Genomic DNA, 10,904 nt, shown 5'->3' with positions numbered 1-10,904 from the left:
TGGCTGTCAGCAGGAAAATAAAACAGGACTTTATAAAGTAAACAAATGAATAAATAACAGTGATGCTTTAAAAAATTCCCTTCCCCTTCTGTAAACTCCATCCTCGATTGCAGTCCTCTGTCCATCCCAACATGTCCCAGCTCAACCGTCTGTGGCCAAGATGACAACAGCCCCGAAAATCCCGACATTCTGCCCGATGAGTTTCATCTGGTTCCAGAACTCAACACGGCGCGAGTCATGCCAGTAGCCGAGGTTCCCATCAATAAGCAGGATGACCAAGGGCAGGATCACGGAGAGGATCTGAGCGGCCGTCCTAATGTAATAGCCAGACAGGAAGGACAGGGCCAGCACCCCGTACAGGATGAAGAGCAGCTGCAGCGTGATTTCCCCCCCGAGGATGTGGTTCAGATAAGCCAGACGGTCCTCTTTGCTGTGCTGGAGGGAATAGGCCTGGGAGTGCAGAGGAACAATAAGCCAGGAGGTAGGGGTGAATTATCACAGATAGGAAGGGCACTGGGACTCCCAAGATACATGGCAGGTGTGTAACTACACGCACCACAACACTCCAGGGCAGCTGAAGACAGGAGATGTGCAGTTACCAGAGCCATAATCCAGCCAAGGCACAAGGGTTCACCTCTAGCTTTTTACAGAATCATAGAGAAGTAGGGCAGGAAAGGACCTCCAGAAGTCATCTGGTCCCACCCCTGCCTGAAACCCCACAGTATCCGAATGCCAGGTTGACCCATCCCCTAAAAGGCAGCACTGGAAGCAGCAGGCCAGTGCCATTCTGGAAGCAAAAAGGAACAGCACTTCCTCCCGAGTCCAACAAGAACCACCTCATTCATGCCAATTTCTGTCCGATCTGGTGAATTCAGTGCTTCTGCTTCCTAAATCCTCCCCTAAGAGACAGGTGCTTCCAAGGAGTGAGGCAACACAATGCATCATGGGACTGATCTGAGACCCAGCAGCGTAGTCAAGAGGGCGCAGGCCTCATGGGGCACCAACCCTCCTACAGCTGTGACTGGAACTGCCCCAACAACTGAACATTTCACCTACAGCCACTGAAGCAGTGCACTAACTCTCCCCTTCCTTCTAATCACTCAGCCTCCTCCTATTGCTCTAGTGCATTCAGTGTAAGCCAACACGCTGGCTGGCAGAGGCTTCGCTGCACAGCCCTACCATTGGCAGACATGACATTTCTAAGCCAAGCACATCCTGGACTAGCCAAAGCTTGCCCTGATGCAGATACGTACCACGCAAATGAGGTAGATGCCCAGGAAGACCTGCCCAGTGGACTGTAGGGACCTGCTCCGGGGCTTCTGGCGATACACCTCACCTGCACCACTCGCCAGGACCAGGAACCCACCAATGATAGCTATTGTGCGTGAATACATCCTCACCTGAAGGGGGATGACAGGATGTGTGTGCTTGTTAATGACTAGGAAAGAAAAAAGGAGCCTTGCAGGAAGCTTTCAGGAGAAACAGAAAAGGGTGAGGCATTTATATGAACAAGAGTGGTCTCAGCAGGGACCATATGGAGGGCAAGACCTCTCATGTTCAGACTTCAGGGCATGAGCTAATCATCAGCTGAGGTCAGAAGGAAACAGAGCAGGACTGCAACAAGGTGCACTGTCCACCTACTCTGGCCACTGTTTCAGAGCAGACTGAAGGCTACAGCAGGACCAAACCCAGGGGAAGAGTTGGGGGTAGAAAGAAAGAAAAGTAGTGACAGGGCAATTCTTACTCTGTCACAGGGCTGCGAAAGGCAGCTGGCTCAACAAGCCTGGAGACTGAGGCCTTCTGCTCAGAGCAGATGCAGCCCAGAGGGGAGCCAGGCAAGTCTGCCACACCCTCACTCCTTGAGGCAGCCAACCCTGAGGCACTGGGAGGCAACTGGCTCCTCTGTGGCAGCAGAGCCTGGGCTGAGCCTGCCTTCCTAATCAGGCAGGCGAAACAGCCACCACAGGCAACAACAGTTACCGAGCCGGGACGACACAGGAACGTAGGGTGGCAGGTGCTCCCCCCCCCGCCAGCCATCGGGGAACGGGGACGAGGGTCTCACCTTCAGCCAGTCTCCGTAGTGCACGTAGCCCCCGATGTAGGCCGCATACGTGCTGATGGCCAGCTGCAGAGCGGCTCCCAGCGCAAACCACCTGCGCTTCACCCCAAAGGACATGAAGCTGGCGCACAGCACCGCCGCCCCCATGTCGAAGTACAGGTACGGGATGGGGATGTCTGGCTTCCTGGGGAGAGAGAAGGGCTTTCAGCCGCCCCAGCAACACCACGCACACAGGGCAAAGCGGGCGCCATTCCCCACGCACACCCAGGGGTGCCCAGACGAGGCGGGGCAGGGCTGAGGAGCGACCCCACCGTCGGGGGCCGGGATCTGGTTGAGAAGGCCTCTTTCCCGCACCCGCAACCCAGCGCCCAAATGCTGTCTGCAGCACTGACGCCCCGTCCCCAGGCCAGGTGGTAGCCGGGCGAACTGCCCTGTGCCAGGGTCAGCAAACTCACCGGCCCGAGTCCGCATCCCGCCCACGGAGGACATCTCTGACACCCGCTGCCTCGTGCCCACAGCCGGGCGGGCAGAGCCCAGGTCCCCCTAGTCCCAGCCCAGCGCCCCGCCCCACCTGCGGGCGTCCGCGCGCTCGGCGAAGAGCAGCAGCGCGCCGAAGCAGTCCATCTTGGTGCGGGGCGGAAGCGGGGCCCCCCTCGGCCCTTCCGCGCACGCGCGCCCCCGCCCCATCCTGTTCCGCAAGCGTGTTCCCCCGCGCCCCGGGGCGCGGGGGTTCCGGCTGGGCGCGGGGCCGTGCCAGCTTCCCTTGCTCTGAGTGCCGGGGGGTGGGGGGCGAGAGCCCCGGCGCGCTAGCTGCAGCGGGGCCTGCCCCAAGCCCACTCCGCCCCACCACCATCTCCGTGGCCATGGGGCAGGACGAGGGGCAGGGCCCTCGGGCTGCAGGACAGGACGCTGGGCAGGGATGAGGAAGGGCTGTGGCTGTGTGGGGGCCAGGCACTGGGACAGGAGCCCAGGACCCGGGCTGTGGGGCCCCCTCCCTGCTCTAAGCGCTAGGCCCCGCTTCCTCCCATGCTGGAGCACCCCGGCATCCGGCTCCTCCTAGCGCACTGCTGGGCCTTGCCCTGGAGACGCTGGGGCAGGCTGGGAGCAGAACCTGAGCGGGGACTAGCCCAGCTGGGGCAAGCCCATGCCCCCTCGCTGCCAGGCTGGTGGGAGCAGGCAGCTCGCTGGAGGACGCAGGGCGACAGGGTGACACTGACTCCTATGTTTCCCGCACACCCGGTGACTCGGGCTGGGGGGCTGCAACACCACTAGGTGTCCTCGGAGCTCTCCAGGGTGGGGGCAGGGAAAGGGAGGGCCAGGGGTCTCCTTTCCTCCTCAAAGGACATTTCGAGCAAGGCTCCTTGGTGTTTCAAGGGGCCCAGTTCCCCTCTCGGGGGACCTGCATGGCTTCAGCAATGTCCCACAGGCCTGTGGCTCGTAACTGCTGGATGTCAAACGGCCAGCCCCTGGATGGGTTATGTGTCCCCCTAAACCTCCCCTTCCCCCCCAGCTGATCTGCACAAATTCAGAGAAAGAAGATGCACCCAGCCCTCTTACCAGTGCCTGCGCAAGGGAAGTGGGCAAAGGGCCCCACAAACAGCTGACAGACCTCACTACAGTGGAAGCTACTTGGGCAGGGTCGTCTGTGCTGGATGCTGCATGCACACAGAACAGCCCTGAACTCCAGCTCCCAAAGGCTCCTAGCAGCAGGCAAAGCCCCCAAGGGAGAAACCGTGCCAGAAGGTGGAAGGAAAGCAGGCTTTATTTCTGGTGTATTTATTCCTTCTTTCCCGTTCTAGGGCTATGCAGTATGACAGAGGGACAAGGTGCCATGGGAAGAGCATCGTACATCCTCAGAGTAGCCAGTTAACCCACAATGCTGAGGGCCCCATGGGAGACTATTCCTCAACAAGCTGCTGGAGGTGTGATGAGCTGCAGGAGTCCACCGCTGGGTCAGAATACAGTGCCAGTGTCTGGCTGTGCCCTAGGGACAGATTTAGGGTCTGAACCTGTCAAAAGACATGAACTGCAGCAAGGAGGCATACTCTCCCTATGCCTGAAGAAGGGTATTTGTGACCAAAAGCTTGCAAAGAACAATCTTTCCAACTATTTAGTTGGTCTAATGAAACACATCACATCTACCTAAAGAACCTTGTCTGCAGGGAGGCAAGGGCATTCAGTACCTTGAGTGACGAGCCCAGGAGCAGAGGGGAGGCTAAGAAAACAACCAGGCACTTCCCTGCCCCACCCCAGCTTCCCTCACTTCTCCTGTGAGTCAAAAGGACCCTCCAACTCATTCCAGCTCTTCTCCTGGCTCTTCTTCCTGTTCCGCTCTGCCATGACAATGGCAGCAATAACAGTCACCAGGACGGTGACAGTGATCACCAGGACCGTGGCTGTCTCCGCCATGCACAGCTGGGCTTCCCCAGCCACAAGGGGCAAGCCAGCCAGCTGCCAGGGGCTGGCACAGGTGATGTTCTCATAGTCATCGACGTGGAGGTGGCGCACACTCAGGATCTTGCTAAAGACACGCTGGAGGTCACAGTCACAGGCCCAAGGGTTGCCGGCAAGCTGGAGGTGGGTGCCAGCCGTCTGGATGTTCAGGAAGGTCTTAAACTTGAGGTGGATGAGCTGGTTTCTTGTCAAGGCCAAGAGGTTCATGCTGTGTAGAGAAGTGAAGGCCTCTCCTTCAATGACGCTGATGTTGTTGCTGCTGAGGACAAGGACTTCCAGGCTCTGGAGCATGGAGAAACAGCCATTGTGGATGAACTCTATCCAGTTGGCCTGGAGATAGAGATAGCGGAGCTGGGACAGGCCCCGAAAGGCCCCCTTCTCAATGAACGCCACCCAGTTGTAGCTCAGGTCCAGCTTCTCTAAGTTTTCCAGGTGCTGTAGACTCTCAAAGCCCACTGCCGAAAGATGGTTGTAAGCTGCTGTGAGCTCCCTCAGGGAGGATAGCTCGACAGAGAAATCACGCGGCAGCTGAGTCAGGAGATTGTGGCTGAGATCCATCTTCTCCAGGAACCCCAGAGACCTGAAGGCCTGGGGCCACAGCCTGCTGATGGAGTTGTGGGCAAGGAACAAGATCTTCATGGACCACAGGGCATTGAAGGAGCCTTCCTCCAGGCTGCTCAGGTTGTTGTGCTTCAGGTCCAGCATCCAAGTGCCATGAGGGATGTTGTGGGGCACGTGGGCCAGGTGCTGGCCGTGGCAGTCCACAAAGCTGGAGGACTCATAGCAGACACACAGCGGAGGGCAGGCTGTGGAGGTTCTTCCCCCCAGCACCCAGAGTAGACAGAGCACCACAAGTAAAGGCAGCATGGTGAATGCGGGTGGCAGGGGAGACTCGCTGCACTGAGCACAGTCCTGGTACAGACTGAAGGACAGAGGGAACCACCCCAGTCCAGATCACTTTCAGCCCAGTGTATCAGTCCCACCGTCGAGGAGGGGCTCGGATTTCCTTGGAGGAGGCTGTAACAAAAGACTGCTTTGCTGAATGACAGGCCATGAGCTTTCTTGGGCTTCAGTCTCTTCAGGACAAAGCAGAGGGAACATAAACAATTCCCAAGGGGAGGGAGCAGAATGGATAGGTCCATAATGGGACCATCTATTGGCATAGCCCGTCACTCGCATCATTGTCTTCCAGCCTGGGCTTCTCTTTCCATCTTACCTGCCAGCCCCTGGATACCCAACTGGGTAGGGCACTGTAAATATTGGAGAGGGGCAGGGAGAGCAACAGCCCCTCGTGGGGTTTCCCAAGAGACAGTCTCCCTACTCATCTAAGAACCCCAGCAGGGGTAATTTCATCCATGTAGAGAGCCATTGTGGGGGTAAGATTCTGCCCTGAGCCCAGAGGAGATGCTGCAGAGAGAGCTTCAGGTGGATCTAAGCAAGATCCAGATTCTAGACCAGGGCAGGCCAAAGTGTAAATTAGTGCAAGATGCTGCAGTTTTCCCCATGTTACCCCAACTTGGAATTTCTGCTCTGTGGAGTCGCCCGTTTCCCCTGCAGGCTGATTACACAGTCACTTCTTCCGAGGGAAATCCCTCCCTAGGCTCCCCATGGTGCCTGTGCCCCAACTGTGCAGACAAAATCATGTGCTGGGATCTGTTACGAAATAACTGCCTCTCCCACTTTGTGGCCTCCCCAGCACCCCCACCTTCTACCAGCCCCTCAGCCCTGCCAGCTGCAAGGTCATCTGCAGGGCTAGGAGATCTCCCACATGGGGCACTCTCCCAGGCAGGCACCAGTTCCTATCAGAAGCCCCCTGCCCCCATCCTGGGCTGCCTGGCCTGGGCACCAGCATATCTGCACAAGTGTTGCAAAGCAAATCAACTGCTGCTTCAGCCTTGACCACAGTTTGACTTGCTCTGAGGCTGGCAATTCCTACCCAACTGATTGCAAGATGGGTAGGAGAACGGCTGTCCAATGGGCAGGGAAACCCCTGCCTGGGCACCAAAAGGGGGAGAGGCAACTCTAGCCTGAACTGAGTCCCTTGGGCATGTTCAGCCTGAAAGGTCTCACTGCTGTGCAAATGCTGGCCACTTTCTGAGGTAGCAGGGGGAGGGGCATGGCCCTACTCACTGGTGCCTGGCCCCTGCCCCAGCCCAAGACTGGCAGGGAGAGCAGCAAACTCATTCTTGGCAGAGGATAGGAACCCAGCTCTGACACACCAGACCCGCATCCAAGCCACTTCACAGAGCCCTTGACAGAGCAGACTTGCATGTCCTCCCTGCTACATAACCTGGTAGTCCTGCATGGCCGGGCCTCCTCTAGGCTGCCAAACTACTGTCAGCGGCTGTAGCTCTGCAAGTAGTAGAGGTCCTGGGCTCAAACCCTGCTTCCCAGGAACCTGTGTGAACGCAGGGTATGTGCTGGGAGCTGGATCTGGTGATTGCTTTTCTGGGACCAGCTCTAGAGTTGGAAGGGCTGTTAGACAAGGTCTCAGACACCAAATGATTTGAGGGACAGCATGTAGGGCCTGGAAGCCTGTCCGCTGGCTCTCCTGGTGCTAGAGCTTATGCAATAAGAGTGACCAAACGCATCCTGCTTCTTAAAAGTATTGTCCATGCAAGCTGCCATCCAGGGGGGACAATGTGCTGTACCTAGAGGCTGCATCATGCTATACCTGCCAAGGGGGCAGTTAAGGGCACGCAGAAAGTCCACCCGTACCATGGCCCTTCCTCAGAGCAAAGTTGCCCCCCTCACTGTGCTACTTAGAGGCAGGCAGGGAGTGGGCCTGTGGTCTGTGGGAGGCAAGCCCAGCTCCAGTCCAGGGGGATGTGGCACCAGCCTGGCACATGGCCAAGGCAGGAAAAGGGAACATGGGGAGGGGCAGGGGGGTGTAGGGAGTGAGAGATGGGATCAGTCTGAGAGCATATATGGGGGGGGCGTGTGGATATGAGAGTGCCTCTGCAGAGTAGCATAGGCAGCCCAAGGAGAGGTCCCCTGGGGCAGGAGCTAGCATTGCCACCACCACAAGCCCCAGGGTAAGTGTCATGGCAGAGGGTGGACAAAGGACCCCCCTGACCACCAGAGAGCTCTAACCTCTAGGGTGGAGGGTCACATGTCTACTGCTCCCTCTTTCCAGCCCAATGAAACTCACTGGGCCACCAAAAAGCAGCCCCCTGGACCCATGATGAGAGAGAGTGTGTGTGGGGCTGGGAGCTGCTGCCAGGTGAAACATATGCACCCCAGCCACCAGGGAGAAGCAGTCTCCCTAGGCTGCCTTTGGGGGAAGGACCCACCCCCTCCGCAACTCTGTGTCCCTCATCCATGGAAGCTGAGGGGCAAGGAGAGAAGATGCCCTCCAGGCCCTTCTCCTGCCCTGTGCAGCTGGCCAGCCCCTTCCCCTGGAGGCCATGTCATTCCCAGCTGCTCCAAGAACAGGCAGGTAGGGGTAGAGTGGGACCAGCCTGGGGCTGAGGGAGCTGGAGTTGCTCACCCCACATGCATGTACCTGGGCTCCTGCTCCTTGCCGAGTCCAATTCCCAGGCAGGTGCAGCTGAGGTCCTTGGTGCTGTCGGAGGGGACCATGTCCTGGATCTGTCAGTGTGTGGAGTCTCACTCGGATGGGGATTACCAATGCCACCTGGCTGGATGCCACTCACCTGGTGTCTGTCTCTGTGTGTGTGTGTCTCTCTCCCCCCCCCCCCCCCCCCCATGGTGGCACAGTGCCCAGCAGAAGCCCTGAGCTTGGGGGCAGAGTTGGGGAAGGAGGAGGGGGCAGTGCTGGAAGAGATGGCAGATGGGCTGTCAAACTTCCAGCTCTTCCCTCCTCTGACAGGGGTGAGGTCTCCAAGCAATGAAGCGGGGGGGGGGGGGGGGGGGGGGGATTTTTGCCCTTTTTGCCCCCAGGATCAGTGCAAAAGGGCAGGCAGGGTAGAAGCTGGGGGAGGAGGAAGCTGCTAGGTCTGTCTCCCTGCCCTGGGGCTTGGGAGCACTGGGCCCATCAGGCGTGCAGTCCAGTGGCTAGGGAAGGGAATTTGGGCCCCCTAAGTGACTGGGAACCTAGGACCCCCTGCTCCACCCTTGGGTGTCATATTGAATGAAATAGTTTGAATGTTTGTAAAGGTTGCCCATTAGCCAGTTTCAGGAAGAAGATAGGATCTATCTCCTTATCTAGCTCATTGTTTTGGAGCTACGTGCGAAATGTCCTGACTTCGCCTAAAACCTTAATCTAAATTGTACCTTTAGAAGTTTTTTACAAAGAAAGTAAATGTCCTAAATTCCGAGAAATCAAAGCCTGGGGCCTTTTAACCAGACTGGTAAAAAGAAAAGAGTATTTACAGTGATATGGAAGTCTCCCCAAGAATAATTTAAAAATGCTCAACAAAGGTAATTTCTGTTGAGTAAGATCTGAGCCCAAATTTGGGAGGTCTGATAAATTGAGTAGGAGGAGCCCAATGACGGCAGCTCGCTCAATAAAAACCTGTAACTTACTGTCCCAATTTGGAGGTGACTTCCCTTGCAGAACAACGAAGGAAGAATCGCAAGTGTAAACTCGGATTAGATTGATCACCTAACCCAACCTCTCCGTGAACACGAATCTCTTAGTTCACGCTGAAGCCGCGGAGCACCTGAAAGGGACTGAAGGAAGGGGACTTAGTCCTATCACTGCTGAGCCCAGCTCATTGAATCGTATTGCTGAGGCGAGCCCATTGAACCATACTACTGAGGCCAACCCATTAAATCGTACTACTGAGGAATGAAACCATATTTTGGTATTTGGCTTCTCGGAATTCTAGGATTGTAAGTATATTATGAAAAATAACAGTATTGATTCAAATTTAACTTTTAGTTGTAATTGTAGTTGTTTTTGTAACACTAATTCTTATAGCATTGTTTGGGAAGGAAGTGCATTCAGAGCATTGTTTCTGATATATGTAATTATTGTGTTTTTAATGTTTGTGGTGTTTCTTAAAGCTAAGCAGTGTTATATACGTAGCAAAGAGTTTTAAAATAAAATTGTGTTGTATAAATTAAGTGTGTAATCATTGTGAAATCGTGCAATCAGCTAACTACTCCCCCAGCCAGTGCATCAAAACGAATCAGTAAATTGTGTGGGATTTTCTCTATTCCATAACCCACTAGAGACATTGGGCTGGCCAGCTGGCATCCTTGTGCCCTGAGGTACACAGTTGCAGCCAAGACTTTAGAAGCCTCCTTTTTAGGTGCCTGACTTGAGACACCCCAGAGCAGTGTTTCAGGGGCACTGAGCACCCCGGCACCACCTGACAGCGGCCAGCAGCTCCCAGCTCAGGCAGGCACCCAGCACTTGAGACACCCCCAAAGCAGGGGCCACCAACATTAACTGCGGCCTTCACTTCTCTCTGCCGGGACACAGAGGAACATTCTTGAATGCCATTAACGCCTGCTGCACTGCCCCCCAGAATTGGCTGCCTACCGGTGGCACCCATGCAGGCACCAAGCCCATTTTGAAGAGATTTCTGAGAGTGATTGTGCTGCACCTTCACATAGGCTTTGGTTCTTTCCCATGCCCTGCGGCAATGCCCTCCCCTGCCCTGCTCATTCTCCACTGATCAGGTCCATTTCCAGCCAGGAACTTGAGCAAGGGCTGGGGGTTTATAATTCATGGGGCTGGCATTGAGGCGTCTTGTGTTTCATTCACTCAGCGCCCGTGCCCGCATGCCAGACATGCAAAATTCATCACCCCACACCTCATCCATCATTCAGGAGCTCACCACTCACCCCAGCAGCTAATCAAGGCTTTTGTTTAACGAACAAGTTACCTGGCCGGATGCCTCACATGTGGAGGAGGTGGGGGGTTAAGCCACAGGTGTCCCACCTCCTAGTCAGCTTACTCCCTTCCAGCTGCAGCCTGCATCACTGTCATTCATGTCAGACCCTCTGGAGAGGCCCAGGGGAGGCCTTGGCACGCCTGCCCCACCTCTGCTGGGACAACCATAACTGAGACGTGGGTCCTCCCCTAGCCAGTGCTTCTGCACCACCCCGACACTGCCTCCTGCTGGGAAAGCTGGAAATGAAGCAAGCCACAGGAGAGAAAGGGAAGGGGAATACAAACAGAGAAATGAAGGACAAGTCAGTGCTCTCTCTCTCAGGCCCCTGGACAGATTACAGCATGGCTATCACTGCTACCCATGGCAGTCAGCAGAGGATCCCACAGCTGAACATGCTGACAAGGGGTTAAGGGAGCTACTTCCCACACAGCAGATGCCCCTAGCAGCCAAGTGTTGACAGAATCATCCCCCACAGCCTAGGATGCCATTCCAGGGCGGCCCCGGCAGGTAGTGCTCATGGAGAGAGCATCGGACAGACTGTGGGGTACTGGACAGAGCCAGCCTGGTGGGATTCTAGGATCCTA

The 10,904-nt window shown here is 56.1% G+C and overlaps 2 protein-coding genes across 4 annotated transcripts; both read right to left on the bottom strand.

The window, feature by feature from the left end:
• Positions 1 to 6: 6 nt before the first annotated feature.
• On the bottom strand, positions 7 to 2,674 carry TMEM101 (transmembrane protein 101). Of its 2 annotated transcripts, none has more exons than XM_006017881.3 (4): positions 2,631 to 2,674; positions 2,063 to 2,243; positions 1,254 to 1,400; positions 7 to 450 (listed from the first exon to the last, which is right to left on the bottom strand). In XM_006017881.3, exons 2-4 carry the CDS (start codon positions 2,204 to 2,206, stop codon positions 142 to 144), a joined length of 600 nt encoding a protein of 199 aa, XP_006017943.2. In that variant the 5' UTR covers positions 2,207 to 2,243; positions 2,631 to 2,674; the 3' UTR covers positions 7 to 141. The 2 variants fall into 2 exon arrangements, with proteins under 2 accessions (XP_006017943.2, XP_014372504.1); XM_014517018.2 differs by having other exon boundaries at positions 2,515 to 2,650.
• A 577-nt stretch (positions 2,675 to 3,251) lies between these two features.
• Positions 3,252 to 10,668, bottom strand: LOC102385994 (slit homolog 2 protein-like). 2 transcript variants are annotated; one of them, XM_006017880.3, is made up of 2 exons: positions 10,312 to 10,668; positions 3,252 to 5,530 (listed from the first exon to the last, which is right to left on the bottom strand). In XM_006017880.3, the coding sequence occupies exon 2, from the start codon at positions 5,378 to 5,380 to the stop codon at positions 4,319 to 4,321; it is 1,062 nt and encodes a 353-aa protein (XP_006017942.1). In that variant the 5' UTR covers positions 5,381 to 5,530; positions 10,312 to 10,668; the 3' UTR covers positions 3,252 to 4,318. The 2 variants fall into 2 exon arrangements, with proteins under 2 accessions (XP_006017942.1, XP_025052714.1); XM_025196929.1 differs by lacking the exon at positions 10,312 to 10,668 and adding an exon at positions 8,019 to 8,203.
• Positions 10,669 to 10,904: the final 236 nt, after the last annotated feature.

Source organism: Alligator sinensis, unplaced genomic scaffold, assembly GCF_000455745.1.
Source record: "Alligator sinensis unplaced genomic scaffold, ASM45574v1 scaffold444_1, whole genome shotgun sequence".
Classification (NCBI taxonomy): Eukaryota; Metazoa; Chordata; order Crocodylia; family Alligatoridae; genus Alligator; species Alligator sinensis.
Note: the sequence above shows the minus strand (reverse complement) of the source record. Positions and strands in the feature narration are given on the sequence as shown.

Bases quoted from the DNA above. Each gene is read 5' to 3' on its own strand.
- TMEM101 (XM_006017881.3), bottom strand. From the start codon at position 2,206: ATGGGGGCGGCGGTGCTGTGCGCCAGCTTCATGTCCTTTGGGGTGAAG. The intron at 1,401-2,062 runs GTGAGACCCTCG...ATCCCCCTTCAG, and splicing joins ACTACGGAGACTGGCTGAAG to GTGAGGATGTATTCACGCAC. The intron at 451-1,253 runs GTACGTATCTGC...CTGCACTCCCAG, and splicing joins GCATCTACCTCATTTGCGTG to GCCTATTCCCTCCAGCACAG.
- LOC102385994 (XM_006017880.3), bottom strand. From the start codon at position 5,380: ATGCTGCCTTTACTTGTGGTGCTCTGTCTACTCTGGGTGCTGGGGGGA.